At 42.4% G+C, this 17,340-nt stretch overlaps 1 protein-coding gene across 1 annotated transcript; it reads right to left on the reverse strand.

Annotated features, from left to right (window-relative positions):
- Positions 1-925: 925 nt before the first annotated feature.
- Positions 926-2,767, reverse strand: SOX11 (SRY-box transcription factor 11). The gene has a single exon (XM_051778335.1). It carries the CDS (start codon positions 2,228-2,230, stop codon positions 1,019-1,021), a length of 1,212 nt encoding a protein of 403 aa, XP_051634295.1. The 5' UTR covers positions 2,231-2,767; the 3' UTR covers positions 926-1,018.
- Between the last annotated feature and the right edge of the window lie 14,573 nt (positions 2,768-17,340).

Here is a 17,340-nt window from a genome sequence, read left to right on the forward strand (position 1 = left end):
AAATATTGAACAAATCTGAACTATAGCTGTACAAAAAAAGTGTTTGTTTTTTTTTTTTAAACCACAAGGCCTTTAGATGCAAGGATTACTTTTTTAAAATTTTAATCCTTTTAAAACCAGGACGTAACGTACCAACAAACTTGCATGCTAAAAACAGAGAAAAACAAAGAAAATAAAAGGGAAGAAGTGCCTGAAAAGTCTTACTGAAAAAACACAGCAAGAATGTTCCCTTTTCACTGTACAAAAATACGCCTGAAAATATATTAATTTTTAAAAAAGACTGAGGTCTGTTATGTATCAAAAATGTTTCAATACCTTTTTGTACTGAGGTCTAGGCTGTCTGGTATTCAATCAAGGAGGTATAAGGGAACAAGTTACAAAAAAAAAAGTTGGCAAGTAGAAATCACATTTGTAAAACCATAAACAATTTGATCTGAAAAGTAAACTCTGATCTTAAGTCAGTTCAGTTATTTGTAAGCGTTTGTACAGTCTGCATTTTTTCAAGCTCCCTGCAGCTTTGTTAAGAATCGGATGCATAGAAGACATCAGTTTTCTCCCTCCAAAAAAAGTTGCAATGGTCCCTTTCAGAAAAAAAAAAAAAAAAAAAAGAACAGTTCTTTAAGATCTCTCACGGGAAAAAAAAATAAAAAAATCCACAAACCCCCTTGAGTAACAGTTGTGCTGCCAAAAGACTTCTTTGCAGACCATCTTCCAGACTTCAATCAGAGACCGACAAGCTTCAAACAGCGCCTTCTGTATCTTTTTTCCCCCAGTCCCATTTGCCTTTGCTGTTGTTGTTGTGATCACCAAACGCAATAAAAATTAAAAAAAAAAAAAAAAAACACAAAAAAATAATAATAAAAAAAATAAAATCACAACTCCCGGGCTCGGAACTAACTTCGAGATTTTTTTTTTTTTTTTAAGAAAACAAGACTTTTTTTCAATCATTATCATCGTTATCATCATCATCGCCGGCGTTGCGCCGCTCCAGCTGCGCCGCTCTCACCGCCTCCCCGGCTCAGTACGTGAACACCAGGTCGGAGAAGTTCGCCTCCAGCCAGTCGCCCGCGATCATCTCGCTCAGCTCCGGGGTGCAGTAGTCGGGGAACTCGAAGTGGGAGCCGAGGCTGCCCTCGCTGAAGGAGTCCAGGTCCTTGTCCACCAGCGAGAGGGAGAGGTTGCCGGCGGCGGCGCCCGCCCCCAGCTCGGCGGCGGCGTGGCCGTGCTGGGAGAAGTTGAGGCTGAGGTCGAAGAGCAGGTCGTCCGCCTCCTCGCTGCCGGCCGACGAGGTGGAGATGGACCGGGAGGAGGCCGGGGAGAGGCCGGGCGGCTGCTGCGGCGGCGGCGGGCCCTGCTTGGTGATGTTCTTGAAGCTGTAGTAGAGTCTGCTGCCGCCGCCCGCCGCCGCGGCGCCGCCCCGCACCTCCTCGTACAGGCTGGCCCCCTCGGTGGACTCCGCCGAGGAGCTCAAGGTAGGGCTGGCCGGCACTTTGGCCACGTTGTACCGCCGTAGCTGCTGCGGCCCCGGCTCCTCGTCCTCGTCCTCCTCCTCCGCCTCCTGCTTGATCCGCAGCTGCAGCTCGTCCTCGTCCTCGTCCTCATCCTCATCCTCATCCATGAAGACGCACTTGACCGTCTTGCTGCTCACTTTCAGGGTGCCGAAGACGTACTCGTCTCCCGTGTAGTCCCCGTGGTGGGCGGTTTTGGCTCCCGGCTTTGGGGGCGAGGAGCCAGAGGAGGCTTTCAGCTTGCTGCACTTCTTGCTGGAGCTCTTGGCGCTCTTGCTGCCGCCGCTGCTCGCGGGCGCGTTTTTCTCGGGACTTTGGCTGGCGTTGGGCTTGGCCGACGGGTCCATTTTGGGCTTTTTCCTGGGCCGGTACTTGTAGTCGGGGTAATCGGCCATGTGCTTGAGCCGCAGCCTCTCCGCCTCCCGGATGAAAGGGATCTTCTCGCTGTCCTTCAGCATTTTCCACCGCTTGCCCAGCCGCTTGGAGATCTCGGCGTTGTGCATGTCTGGGGACTGCTCCATGATTTTTCTCCGCTCGATCTTGGACCACACCATGAACGCGTTCATCGGTCTCTTTATGTGTCCCGACGCCGTTTTGCACCAGTCCGGGTCGCTCTCGTCCAAAGCGACGGGGCTGCAAGCCATGAACTCGCCCTCTTCAGTGTCCATCGCCTCCCGGGGCAGGTTGCTCTCCGCCTCCGTACTCTCTGCCTGCTGCACCATGGTGGGCTCTCGCCGAGGCGCCGCTCCCCTCCGAGCCAACAAAGCCGCTCCGCCGCCGCCTCCCACCGCCGCACCTTGCCCCTGCTGCGAGGCGGATCCCGCGGGTGCCGGCGGGGCTGTGGCAGTGCGGGGCTGTGGCAGTGCCCGTGCCGGGCGGTGCGGCCGGGCCGGGTCGGGCCGGGCCGGGTCGGGCGCGGCTGGGCTGGTGCGCTGGGCGCGCGCTGTGCCCGTGCCCCGGCCTCGCGGCGCCGCCGCCCGCCCTGCCGCGCGCGCGCTGCCCGCCCCGCCGAACTCCGGGCTCCGCGCCCCGCGCGTTATCAGCGCCTCATATGGGTGACATCACTCCCGCCGCCGGCCAATGGCGACGCCCGGCACCGCCCCCACCACGCCCACCCTGCGGCGCGCGGACACACCCCCGCGCGGGGGCGCGGCCGCGGGGGCGGTGCTGCCGGCGCTCCCGGCGTGTCGGCGGCCCGTCCGATCCTCTCCCTTTCCTTCCCTTCCCTCCGCCCGTGGGTCGGCGGCGCCGCCGCGGGGGCTTCGCTCGCTGTGCCCCACCGCCGGGCGCGGGGCGGTGAGGGGCGGTGGCAGCTCACCCCGCGTCCCGCTGCCTCAGGAGGCGGCGGAGCCCCGCGCGGAGCAGCCGGCGGACGGCAGGGGGCGCTGGAACTCCGCGGCGGCGGCGCCACGGCCCCGCGGGGGGAGCACCGGGACCGGCCCCGCCGCGGGTGCCCGGGCGGCCCTGGCCGGGGCACGGTGTCCTCCGCGGTCCGCACATGGCCTGCTTCTCCTCCGCAGCGCGGCCGGGCCCCTGGGCCTCCGGAGGAGCGCTCCAGGCGCTGCGGCTCCCTGCCCTCCCGGGGCTTGTCTCGGTGGCTCGTCGGTAGCGAGAGGGGCTGTGGGGCCGCAGGGCAGAGCCGAGCGCACTCCCGGTTGCCGCGGATGCGAACGGTGCCTCGGCGGTGCCCGGGGCGGGGGGAGGTCCCCTGGTCCCCGGGGACGCGGGTGCTGCCCGCAGGAGGGACGGGAGCATCGTCGCACCCACCTGGAGGCACTAACCGCGTGCTGTGGGCAGAGTATAAAGGCGGCTTCTCCGAAGTACGGGATGAAAACTTGCAGAAAGCATCAAACGGTGCTGATTTTCTGTTTATATGTTTGTTTTCCCGGAAACATCGAGACATATTCAAGACGCCCGTAGCGGATCCACTTATTCTGGATAATCCCATGTTTGTTTTTATCACAGAATTTGTGGAATCCAAAGCTAGTGGTGTACCTTTGGTCATTTTGATTGCAACACGTATGCTGAAAATGGATACCCAAACTGTTTTGTGGGGCTCTTTGTGTCTTTCCAGCTACCACTTGCAGTTATTAGAAAAAGAAAAGTTTAATAAATTTTGTGATGGCTGGATGGATACAGACATGATGGCAGCAAGAGGAATGAGCCCTGGCACAGCCTCTCCTCTGCCAGAGCACATCCTATGAACTGGTACTAAAGGTGCAGCAGGTCCTCTGGTAAATCATCCTCTAATTATCACAGTGGTTCATTTCTCTCAGACCACAGAAAAATTATTGTGTCTGAATGATGTGACTATGATATCATAGGGCTGCAGAGTGACTAGTGCTGTTACAGGAACAAAACAAACAAAAAACCCCAGTCACATACCTCTTTTGGTATGGATACTTAGGGCTACCAGGTCTCAGCTGCACTTGTCAGGAGTCTGGAGGAGTTTGAAGGATACATTTGAGGCAGATACATATTGTCATGTCACTTCCCCTGCCTGACCCCAGCTGGGTGCACAGAGTAGAGGAAACGAAAAGGGCACAGCTGAAGAAGGCTCAGCTACTTCATCGTAAAGATAGATTTTGAAAAATACTGCTCTGCCTGCCCGTGAGTGCCCCCAGCAGTGATTTGTTGCCTCTCTCTCCTTGCGATTGCACCTCGTGGTACAATCTAGCTCCATAGTAATAGGAGATAAAATGGAAAATTTGACTGGCAAGGTTCTCGACCCGCCATAAAATGTTAAAATTTACAGAAACCACATGAGGAGAGTGTGCAGTACCTTGGTGAGGGAGTGCCTGAGTTCTTGTCGCAGCTGTGGTCAGCTGTGGTCTCTCCGAGGAGGGCTGTTGGCAGGACAGGGCATTCCTTCCAAGAGGGCTGTGAGTTTAGCACTTCCTGCTCCATCCGGGTGAGGACTCACTCAAATTGGGAACATTGTAGAGCCGTGTGTGTCACAAGGATTTCGGAAAGAGTGAAAGTATGTTTCTTGTAATGACGATGCGGACAGGAGTCTCAGGAGTACGTAGGTACTTAACTGCCAGGGAAGGCAGCTTTGCTGCTGCTGGGACCCTTTACTGGAATGATACCAGAATACCAATGTCTCAGTTAACCCTATTTCTTAGTGGTTTTTTCTCTGTAAATACCAGTATTCAGATACCCCATGAGAGAGTCTGAGGTTTTTACATGTATTTTGAGTCTTGAAAGAAATAATGGTGTAGTTTTGCAAAATGAAATGTTTCAAAATGTTTTAATCTGTTGTTGGTGTTTCAGCTTTATGGGAGATTTCATTATGTCATATAATCACATAAAATTCAAGCTGATGAAATGAAAATTGAATCTTTATTTCTTGTGAAATTAATCAAAGCAATGAATTTTCACAAAATACTGTTATTTTTTTGAATCATCATTTTCCAAAAGCCATTAACTATTTTGGAAAACGTTCATTCAATTACAATGGAAGCCGTATAATCAATATTGATAAGACTGGGATTCCATCCACCAGGATGACAGAACCTGACATTTAACACATTAAGGTCAGGAGAGATAATTTTTAATAAAGCTTTAGTGTAAATTGAAGCCACTGTCATTACACCAGACTTCTTCTGGGATGTTTCTTCTCCTTCATATGTGTCCCTGTGAAAACATGTTTTAATACTATAGGTGTCACATAACATTCATAAATACCATTTTTCTATTTTTGTAGTATATCTCATTTTCTGACGTGTCTTGGCAGCATTTCAATTTTTCCTCAGAAGTGATTTCTTAAATAAAAACAGCATTTCCATTTTCTCATGCTTGTTAAATGACATGTTCTGATTGGGTTTTGTATTTTGAGGATAGCACTAGGAAAATAATGAACATGAAAACAGACTGATAAATAATAGCCACACTCTAGGAAAAAAAAATAAAAAAGAAAACTAGAGGATTTTAGAAATCTGATTAAAAGATGTACATGAATAAGTAGATATTACTGTTAAAATGAAATATTTTTCTGTTCTAAAAGCAGTTCAATAATTGTATGCATGCATGTATATTCCTATTAGAGTGCAGCAGTTAGAGCTAACAGCCCACTACTCGTTCTTTTGAAATTCAAATGAATAATCATCTTTCCATTATCTAGGTCAATAGACGGCTAGGCTATGACAGAAAGTGAGAGAAAACAGGTAAAACAGGATTAATTAGAGAGGTTAATGCTTGTCCCCTTGGATGGAGGCTGTTTTTGTGGGTCTGCATCTACACTGCTCTTCCAAGTGCTCTAGTTTTGGGGATGTGTTATTCTGAGTGCTGTGCAGCATGAGAATAGCATGAAAGCACTGAGGTCTCAAAGGCAAGAAGCTGCTGAGGTACCTCCAAAGGCCTGAAGCCAGTAGGAAACACTTCACATGGGAATATAGGCCCTCTGCTTGTGGCCCGATGTGCTTACATCTACCTTCATCAGTGCTTAAAAAGGTGAAGCGATCCATGTTTTTAAAAGACTAACCTTACGCTGTCCTTGCAAGATTTTGACTATCAAACAGGAATTAAATATGAGCAAAAAAAATTTGTTGTTTAAGAAATACTGTTTCAGAAAAAGTGGAGGATATTCCTATGCCTGCTCTCTGTGTTAAATCTGAGTAAACTGAGAGCCAAGATTTTTACTGTGCTAACTCTGATGATAAACAGTACTATGAGTACAGTGTTCCTCTGGCTATTTATTTCTTGCCTGTTCTAAATTGTGCTGCAGATTTTTGTCTGGAGAGCCCAAAATGACTTTGCCTGGGGAATGTGTGGGAAAACTGGAGTTACGCACCTTCTGCAAGGTGTGGGAAGTGGTTTCAGTCACAAGCTGTGGATTCAAAATGGAAGAAGAAAGAATTACACTGTCAAGAGAGTTTTGTCTTACCAGAAAACAGAAAAAAAATGATGAATTCTGAACAGAGTGGTCAAACACGAGGTTAGTTCACAGACACATTTCCTAGGGATCTTTTCTGGAATAAACAAAAATTCCTTGTGTCTTGCATTCATGATGAAAGAAATAAGCTGTGATCTTACCTCATGTTAGTTAGCACAGGGTAAAATAGTGAAAAGGCACACCAGCTGTGCTTTTTAAGGTTTGGTAAATCTTCCATTCCTGAGAGTTTTTATCTTAAGCTGCTAATTCACATGAAAAATTCAACTTCTCTGTCATTGCTAGGAAAATGGCATCCTCTCCTGTGTTTTCATTTACTGTATGATAGCTACCACATGCTCTTGGAGCTGAGATTGCTTAAGACTGGTTTACACAAAGTCTTTGTTTTGAAAATGCAGGTATATAGGTGTCCAGAGCTGACAGGTGTAACAACCGAGCTTCAGATAAAGAGGTGAACTGCAGTCGTTTAACTGAAGTAGAGTAATCATTTGAGAAGATAAATTAGTTTGGAAAAAATCTAGAAAAACTCAGTTTAAATTCAATTTGAAACTAAATGCAGACAAAGGTATCCAGACATATTTCACTCTGATTTCTTGTGCTGCAATCTTTATTCTGTCAAAAGTAGGTGCATCAGATACCACTCTGGTGAGGGCAGTGCTGTGGTGGTTTTCTGGCTGCTCAGCACAGAGTGTAGTATTTTCCTGGACAGTGTGATCCTCTGCTGCTGGAGGGTCCGGCTGGAGCCCAGAGAAGGTGTTAGTAGGAGCAGGAACAGCTTCTCCTAACTCACCTCCTGCCAGAGCTAAATATTCACCTTACTCATTGTCCAATGCACAGCTCTACTCCTGGTCACAACAGAGCTGTGACAGAAGTACTGCCTTTGAACTTCTTGCTGCCTGTAGGTAGCTCTAGAAGCATAGCTTGACCACTGCTTGTAAACAGATGATTGTCAAGGACATCTTGAGAAAAAGAGATTGTGTACATTGGTTGAAATAATCCAGGACTTAAAAATGGAGCAGAAAGTAACCTTCTTCTTACAGCTATGTTGTGACTCCAAGTCTGGCATCCTGGAGTATGGTTGTTCCTCCAGCATGCTCCCCTGAGGCATTGCATGACAGTGCTGTCTCACTGGGACAATATGGGCAGGCCATTTCCTCTGAGCCCAACATACTGATCTTAGACAAGGAGACGTTTTAAGACACCAAGATGTATCACTTACCTTCTTTCATAATGTCATCCCAATTGCAAAGTACATCTCATAAAAAAAAATTTCTGAATATATTCTTTGAGCAAAAGAACATTGCAATCCCATTTTATTCTCTAAGAAACAGCATAAAAAATAGTGTTGGGATGTTTCACATACATCTCACCCCTCTCAGACTTTTGTTTGCAAGACAAAACACTTTTCTTCCTGGTTGTGAGACTAAAACCTGGCTCTACCAGTCAGATAGGGTCCCTTCCATTCCACAGATCACTGTAGTACTAGTAGCTCTGTTTGGAAGATAATTTCCTCAGTCACTTGTGTGTAACCCTATTGATTTGAAAGTCTGGCCCCAGCAACACCTGTGCAAATTCATGGATGGCACTGGGATTGCACAGATGCCATGGAGGGCATATTCTGGCATACAGGACATTTATTACTGGTGGTGATGCATGAGATGGAAAGGATCCAGGACCCAGGCTGAGTTTGTGCAGCTGGCAGTTAGAAATTTACTTACAAACTGAGCTCATTGGTTAGAAAAATCAGTGTGATAATGAATCCAGAGCCTCCTCATGCCATTTTTACCAAGTCACTTTTTAGGGCAGGAGAACAATTTAAACGAGATGTGTCCCTTATTAAAAGTGTCTTAAAATTGTACTTGAAAAAAAGTGAAGGGAATCCCATAAGAGATTATATCACAGATATTTGATGTCAGAAATTGCTGTTACTAAGCTTGTTTAAATCAAAATGTTTACTTGCTTCTGCTGAAAAATTGATGTACATAAATTCACTGCACGAATTTAACACAATTTTAATTTTATCTTAATTTTAATTATTCAGCTGCCATGAATTCAGTTACATGAAATTAATTGGAAAACATTTATTTTTAGCATGTTTTATTTTGATTGATATGAAATCTTCCACAAAATTCAAAACAATTCAAAGTGACAAAGTTTATTCATAATACTATACACTTACATTGTTGGCCTGTAGACATTGAAATCCATAGTGTTTTAGCAGGTCTCTTAGGGAAAAGTGCTGTACCTTGAACCAATTATAGACCCTCTCTGGCTAAATTGCAGAGCCAGTTTGCTTAATATAGGTAATTTCATGTTGTAAAGTATTTGTCAGTACCCTAGGGTAGTCTCTTAGGGCACACAGGTTTCACTGTGCAATATTTCACACTTGTGTGCCAGTTAACCTGCTTAGTTGGAGACTGTTTACAACTCATATAGGATTTGTTATATTATGTACTTAATTTATGCAATATACTTAAAGCTTCTCTTCATGAAGTCTAGAATGATAATCATATTTATTGTATGGGATTTGCTTACTATTTTTAGGTGGGGGAGGGGGAGGAAGTCTTTTTAGTCCATCAGGTTCCTTAGAATTTGGAAATTTAGCAAGGACGTGACAAAAATGTGTAACGAAATGTATTTATTAGGTGTCACACTGATATACCTGTTAGAGATATAAAGCATGTTGAATTGATGCAGACACACAGATTTATCATTTGCCTTTTCCTTCCTCCTAAAGAGCAGTGGAAGGCTGCAGCTGGCCTAGCCCTCGCTTACAGCCAAATAACATCAAAACTTATAAAATGGACATAGGGTGTTTCCTTTGGCTCTGCTGCCATGAAGGAGGCAGAAACATGATCTGCAGGAACTTAACTGGACTTAACAAGTCTCACGTCCCATGTGCTCGCCTGATTAGGATCTGCTGATCACTGCCTTTTGTATATACAATTTTAGAGTAAGGGAAAAGCCACTCTGAGGCATATGTCCGAAAGATTTTAGATTTACAGGAGTCACCCAGTGAACACAATTCTGCAAGAATCTGTAGGGGTTCTGCTAAGAAGGTCTTTGATCTAAATACCACCTAAGTCCCATGCCATTTCCTAATCACAAAATTAAATATACCCAGGGGTAAAACCATAATGTGACCTGTCCTCTCAGACCAGCCAGGAGCTGCCCACCAGGGAACAGCTCAGAGGTTTCCTTCATCCATTCTTTCCCACATGTGAGCTGTGAAAGCACAGTGTGTGATGTCTGGAGCCACAGCCGACGAGCTCCATGGTGTGTGTGCTGGCTCTGCACGAGGTAAACTCCTTCCCAGACTGCTGTGAAGCTCCATACCATAGGCAGGAGCTACTTGAAGTGTCGAACACATCCTCCACATGCCCTGGCTGTATTCCCATCCAAGCTACCTCTGCCCAGTTTTGGCGGAGCTTGGCTTGGAGAAGCTGGGATGGGGGCTTTTTGGGCTGCCCTGACTTCTCTCTCCAGGCAGACTGTTCTTGCTGGTAATCCTGAGCTTGGGCTTGTGCTGGCAAAATCCAAATGAGAGATGTGCAACAGCTGTACAGTGAAAATGAAAATTAGAGCTTCATTACTGAATAAAGAAGCAAACCACATAATATTCCTATTAGTTGTATAGATTTGGAGAAAAAAGGTTATATGAAATTCTTTATAAAACTATGTCCTTGTTTTGTTATGTCCATGTAAATCTTTCTATTACCGTTGTTTAAAAAAGAAATAAATTTAATAAATGTTTCATTGCCTTTTTTTTTCTGAATGGAATATAAACAAACAATCCTCCTAGTTATAAATAATATCAGCAGTCAAAAAAAAATTGCACAGTAGCTAAACAATGAAGGCACATAGCAATGCTGTTTGTTTAATTTCTACACAAAACACTACTGAATTTACAGGAATGAATTAAATATGCTGTGTGACTGGAACTCTGGGCAAACAGCACTTCAGTTAATACTGGTTTTAATTTTCCATTTTAATTAATTTGTTATAAATTTGGATGATAACCTATGGCAAATGTTTATGCATATGAAAGCACATTACTAATTACTATGAAAAATCACCTTGTGTTCTTTCATTTCCTAAAAGAATATTACTAAATATTCACCAAAAACAGGTAACTGAAAAAAACCCAGCATACTATTCTCTCTAATAGCTTTTGCTTTGTAGTAAAAATGAGAAACATTTACCTATTCTATCCACTATTTCTTATTTATGAATATGCTAGGGCATTCCAAGTGCATGCAAAACCCTGACTGTACCAACCACTTAATGATGGAGAACAAATTAATTTGGAGAAGAGTGTTCACCTTAAACCAAAAGTCCAAACCATTTACCCTTCTTCTTCCTCCTTCCATTACATTGCAAACTGTGCACTGTTGGTATTAACACCACCACGATATTCAATAACATTAGAGGCTTGAATGTTTCCTGATGCTTTATTACATGATGATGAAAATATCATAACGCCTCTAACTTCATCGGATCAGGCATTTCATTACAGCATCCTGCAAGTATAGGAAACTGATTGTCTTGTGTCAGCATGGCCCGAATCCAGTTCTTGCGTACAAGACATGGTTACTAATGATCTTTGTAAGTCAGCTGAGACTTGATCTTATTTTTTCAGTTTTGCTGTACTAGGAATTGCTAAGTCAGAGCAGCAAATAGAAAGAGTTTATTACAGGTTATCATACAGTTTGTTTGACAAAATGGTCAGTCAATAATAAACCAGAAATTAATAATTAATTGTGCTCGCTATTTGCAGAGTGGCTGATATTTTATGACAAGGTGAAGCCTGAGGTAAGGAATTATTATCAGAAATTTATGGGAGGGAGCTGCAGTTTTGGGGTTCTGCCTGCACCATCAGTACTGGTCAGAAGAGGATGGTACAGGGAACTAGAAACCTCTTCCTGATTTCTGTTTTCTGTTTTGCCTGGAAGGGCCTGGCTGTGTGGCCCAGGGGAATTTCTGTGCTGCAGGCTAAGTAGTGTAGAGCGAGAACCATTTATTAAACACAGGCTTGCCCCAAATCCTAAGTACATGCCCAAAACCTTCAGTCAGGTACAAACTTAGTCCAGTATATTCCTCGCCCTGCTGGATAAATTCACTGTAAGCAATCATCTCTTGTGAATAAGATTAACAGAAGTCTGCTCAGCCCCTTCTGCATACCTTTGCATCTCCTTTCTTCTTCACTTCCCAGAATTCAAGAGAAGAAAGGGGACAGCTAACCAGCTACACAAAAATTCAGAAGAGCACTCCAAGCTCTTCATTTGGCAATTTACATATAAACAAACCAAAGCAAGAAAACAAGGTCTGAGCCAGTGGTAAGATAATTTATATAAGGCTACACAGTGAGCCTGACAGGACAGGAATAGCCCTGGAATTCTCCCCATTACAGTCCTGTGGACTCCTCACCATACAGTCTTGAGGCTAAATGAATACGCTGAGGAGTCACGTTTGAAAAAACAGCTTGTACCATTCAGTTGCTCCCATTTTGGGAGAGGGTAAAGATCAAAACTGAATCCAACCCAAGGAGTGAGACACATGAAATAGAATAATGGAGGGTTTGCATGTGGACATTTTTCTCTTGAAATAGATAATTATTTGGGAGAACCACCTAGTTGTATTCTCCAAGTAGAAAAAAAATATTGTCATATTGTTCCATTTCTGTGTTATTCTGGTAATGCATTTTAGTGTCTGTACAAATTTCTGATTATTCACAATTTCTTCACAGAGAGATTGAATTTACATTTTATCTAGACATCAGTCTTACCCAGAGACATCTTTTTCATTTCAATGCTAGTTTGAAAATCCTTTATTTGGTGTTCATTGTATGCAGGCTTTTATTTACAGCAAGATTGTTGTGGCAGAAGAAATATAGACAAACTCAATGTCTTCACTAAATATGAGCTTTCTTGCAATATAGAAAAAGCTTTTGTGGTTTTCCTGGGCACTGAGCTTGGAAAATGCAGGATTGATTCTTGTTTGCTTTTGGAGAATAGTTTAGCAACCCAACCTTCCACTTGGAATCTGCCTCTCTCCTGCATGGGCCCCTCCTGGTTTTCAGAATGGCCACTGTTGTTTCCCCTGAGAAATAATTTTGTATTTAAATCTAGAATTCTGAATCAACTGGAAGTGCTGGTCTTGCAGCTCCTACTCTGTGTAATCTCAGTGATAAGAGCTGCTTTGCCAACATTGATAATTTTTGGTTCCTTCAACTAATGCACAAGAGTTAAAGTTGTTTCAAATACAATATTTTCTTCCTGTAAGAAAGTTAACATTAGTCAGTTCTGGTGGCCACAAGGAAAAAGCAGTCCTGATTAGCCTGTTAAGCCATCTAGTCCAAGTCAAGTAGTCACTGTTCCACTATCTCTTTTGGGAGCCCAAAATATTTACCTATGTACCTATGACCTGGTACATCTGTCTGGTTCAGACTTTGGGTAACACCTAGAAGAGTGATGCTTTGTTCCAGGTCAGGGATTCTTTGTTGTTACCAAAGTGCCAATAAATGTAGTCACTGTGAATTTTGAAAGACTACTCAGACAAAACTTGAACTGCTGGTTGAAATGCTGTTCATGAAGAATATTATAAAAGCTTCTGATTTAGAAATGTTAGCATGAGAGCACAGAAATTTCAATTTGAAGGTAAGTATCTTTCTGTTAACTGTTCGATTTGAAACAGACTTTTAAATTAAATCAACAAAAAATGTGAATTTTAAGTTTATTCAGATTTTCTTTATTGAGATTTTCCCTATTGTGATTTTCCCATGTGTAAAAGTAATTTCTCGCTGATGTTTAAAGTCATGTATTTTTCAGTAACAATATGATTTTGGCAAAATTACATATTTCTAGATTTTGCTTTGAGAAGAAATTGTCAATTTTTAGTATTGCACAGCAATATTAATTGGTGGCCAATTGTACAACATTCCAGCTCATTTTAGAGACCACACTTGTGTTTCTATCAGGTATTTTAGTGGTGAACTAAGGAGGAATGAAAGAGGAATCAGGAGCTGATGCAATTGGCAAAGAGGGTAAGGAGAAAAGATGCAACATGGAAAGATGGAGGGAAATGTAGAGGTCAAAATGTGCAGAAATATTAATTAATTGTCATAGTCCACTGAAAAACACTGAAATTATATAGCAAGGCACTGAGCAGGTAAACCATCTTTGTAACATTTACTGTATATAGATTGCTCTATCTGATTGCTGTGCCAGTTTTCCTGTTAGTATTGCCAAGGTGACCTCTGTAGACTTCAGGGAATACGAGAGGCACAGAAAGCTGGACCGTACACTATAATTCCCAGGGGTCTGCGGTCCTTTCTTCATACTGGGTTTGACACTTAAAGGCTGGAAACTAGAGGAGGGAAAAAACCTGAAGCACAGCGATAGATGTGAGCTGCCACAAGCTGGTTCCATCTTACCTCTGCTCTTTACACAAAAGATTTCTTAACTGTACTGAAAAAAATCTTGCTCAGAATGTGTAAAATACATAGAGGGGCTGAGCCACAGTTACTTGCTGCTTTGGAAGGCAAAGGCATAATGCAGTGCTTCCCAGCATTTCACTGCAATCTTGTCTTCAGCTTAATCTGGTAGTGAAATGCTTAAGCAAATAGTTATAAGGAAATGAGTTCTTAGGGCAGCTCCAGTGTCACCCACAAATGCGAGATAAGGTTAGCAATTGCTCTCCTTTCTTAAGTGAAGACATTCTGCTGCTCAAATATGAAGTTAAATTGTAAATGCTTCAACACAGACCATAAGCACTTATATTTACAAAAAGACAATGCACTGTTTTGAAATATATATCTTCCTAGTGATTATTTTTTCATCCACCTTTAATGAAAAAAAAAAAATCGCTTTTATATTTTCAGTCCTTTTGCTTTTCCTGGTTGTGAGTACTTGCTGGCAAGGAATGAAATCTATCACTCTCGCTTTCCAGAAATGACCCCCCTGCTTCTTTTTGCTCTTGACAACAACAGCACAGAAGAGTGCAGCCTTAAAACAAAATTTTCTACAGTGTGTCATGTTGCTGCTGAAATTTAATGATATTCAGGGCTAGGAGAAAAGAGCAGCTGCCCTCCAGGTGGTGTTCCATAAATGCTCCCCAGTACCCAGCAGGAAGCTGTATAAGTTCAATTCAGTGAAGCAAATTCAATCATTTGCCCCTTTGTAAATGGAGCAAGAGCAAAAAAAAAAAAAATTCTTTGAAGGATTCTAACACAACAACTACACATACCTAAAAACTTAGAAACACATTTTTTTTGCTGACGTCACTGTATTTCAGATAGGCTTAATAGGATTTTACCAGCAGCAATTTCACTTTGCAATGTTATGGAAAAGACATAAGAAATTCCCATAAATGTCCAATATTTGTTACATGCAAAACTCAACAATTAGTGTGGTGACTAAAATGCTATAAGGTTAAGGAGTTTTCTTCATAATGCCTTTTTATAACCATTACACAGCTTTTCTAAGGAATTTTTTTTTTTTGTGGCAAACATAATTAATGCGGCATTATTTGATTAATTATGAAGATTATTGTGGATTTTTAGTTCAGGTTATTAATATTTTGTTATAGACTCTACCTACAAATTAGAACTACAGTAGTAAATCTTTGGAGCCACAGCTCCTTTTAATACTAATTATCGGGTTAGTGCCTAAGAGTCACAATTATCCAACACAGCCACCATCCTAATTTACAACTGGCTTTGTTAACACAATATTCAAAATGTTGTACAACCAGCTTTTTACAGTAATCTGCCTGGTCTATTTAGCAGATGTAAGTGAATGGCAATATTTTTACCCTAAAATATTTTTACATGTTTGAACTTCACCTTGTACACAACATGATAGTGAATGTTTTTCCTCTAATTGGCAGAACATTTGGCTTGATCTACTTTTTATCTGAAATAGATATGAAATATAATAGAAAGTGATAAAAGATATTTTTTGTCTTCATACAACTAAATAATTAAAAATAATAAACAGCTTGGATTTGAAAACAGTAATTTGGCAAATTATTAGTACATTATCTCTTGTGGGACTTCAAGGAAAAAAATTGCAAAGCTGAAATTCTGTGTACTGGAAACCTTTGAACTTCCCAGTGAATTTTCCCAAAGCATTGGTAATGTTTTAGAAAGGCTTTCAAATTCACTGAATGTATGTATGGAGAGGAAGCAGATGGATTCACCTGATATCAAACTAATGATCCACTTTTGAAGAGTGCTTTTAGGAAGAAAGAAGGCCTGGTTGCATAGCACGGAAAGCTGTTCAAGGTCTCAGGACATGGTATTGGTATTTTTGAGTGGCGTTGCATTAAGTTGGCAAACCACAGAATCTGTAGTCCAGTTCTTGAAACTGTGTTTTCTTTATGGACTATTATGCTGTCACAACTCTACTTTTATAAGGTGCACAAGTATGAATTTATACAACAATAAAATTTCTAAAGAAGCCATAAATGTCTAAGGGATAAATAACGATCGTTATCACAAAAGTATGCATACTAGGGTGCATATTTAACCAGTATGCTCACCTTCCTATGCCAAATCAATAGTCATCTATTTTCACAGCCCTGTTTTAATGCTGCACTCTTTTGCAATAACATTGACTCTGCCAGCCAAATGCCCAGGTTCAGACTCTCACAGGGTACTGAAAAATCACTTGCAGAGCTCCAGTTCTTGCTCAGGCCCAGGGTCCCCCAGAATTCCCAGAGAGAGCAACCCAACAAAGCAGTAGTTTGCTGCATTTGGTTCAGACTGAGCTTCTCATTATCACCATCTCAATTCAAGTGCCTTAGTAATCTACATTCCCATTCGGCTTGAGTCACAAAGATGGTACAAGATGAGAGCGTTGGATACTCTGACTGATTTGTGTAGGCTGGAGCATTGAGTAGTCTCAAAGCCCCATCCTACACAACAGGGGTACTGCAGAAAAGATAGAAGTCAGAGGCTGGGACACTTGTGTTAGCTCTTCTACAATAATGTTCATCTACAGTTGTAGTAACTTTATTCCACTTAATAGGAATGGAGTTTTGACCCTTACTCTGAATTTCCATATCTTTTTTTTTTCCTCAATTTATTTCCTATTTGCATGTTGAGTACACATGAGCATACACTTTTGCGTGTTTTTTTAGGAATTCCCTGTTGCAAAGCACACAGAAACACACCAAATAATGAGAATGCTATTCAGCTTAAAATTGCTTCTCTAGCTGCTGGACTATCGGGTTTCCCTTACCTCCGATGCTGGGAAAAGAGCCCTGTTTCTCTAAAGGATATTTCTGAGGCTGTCATAGAAATCACAATTTTTTTAAATTAAATGGAAATTATTTCTCCAATTAGCTGAGAACACTAAGAACAACTGTTTGAGCATTAAAGCTGTGAACTGATAACTTTGATACAAAATTCATAATCATTGGACCAAATACTCTTATTTTACAAGTTATCTTCTTAGAAGATGGAACAGCAATTACAGGAAGCAGGAATAAATATTTGATAGGCTCTGTACCTCTTTGCTTATGAAATTGAAGCTATCAAAACCCCCATTAAAAAAATGCTGCAGTTTGTGGTCTACTCCCCTAAATTTTCCATCTTTATTGGATAAAATTCGTAGAAATATGTTTGGTTTGAGCCTTCCCCTAGTAGGAAACAGAAGAAGACAGAACTGTTTAACATAATAAGCAATGTAATCTGAATACAAGGATGTGAGCTGGGGCCATGTGGAGTCATATTAATTTCTGCAGAACAGTTCCTAATTTAAAACATTTCTCAGGAAAATGCAATACTTTGAATGTTTTGAAGGTTTTTGTTTGTGTGTTATCTAGGAAAACATATGCTTAAAACAGGAATAGACCATGCTACAGGAATAGGAAAATAACTGTATTTTGGAAGTGTCTTTCAGTGTTTTAAAACTCTGAAAACTAAGCACAGAAAGAAGA

This window comes from Manacus candei, unplaced genomic scaffold, assembly GCF_025592945.1.
Source record: "Manacus candei isolate 608988 ecotype Guabito, Panama unplaced genomic scaffold, ASM2559294v1 h1tg000011l, whole genome shotgun sequence".
NCBI classification, from domain to species: domain Eukaryota; kingdom Metazoa; phylum Chordata; class Aves; order Passeriformes; family Pipridae; genus Manacus; species Manacus candei.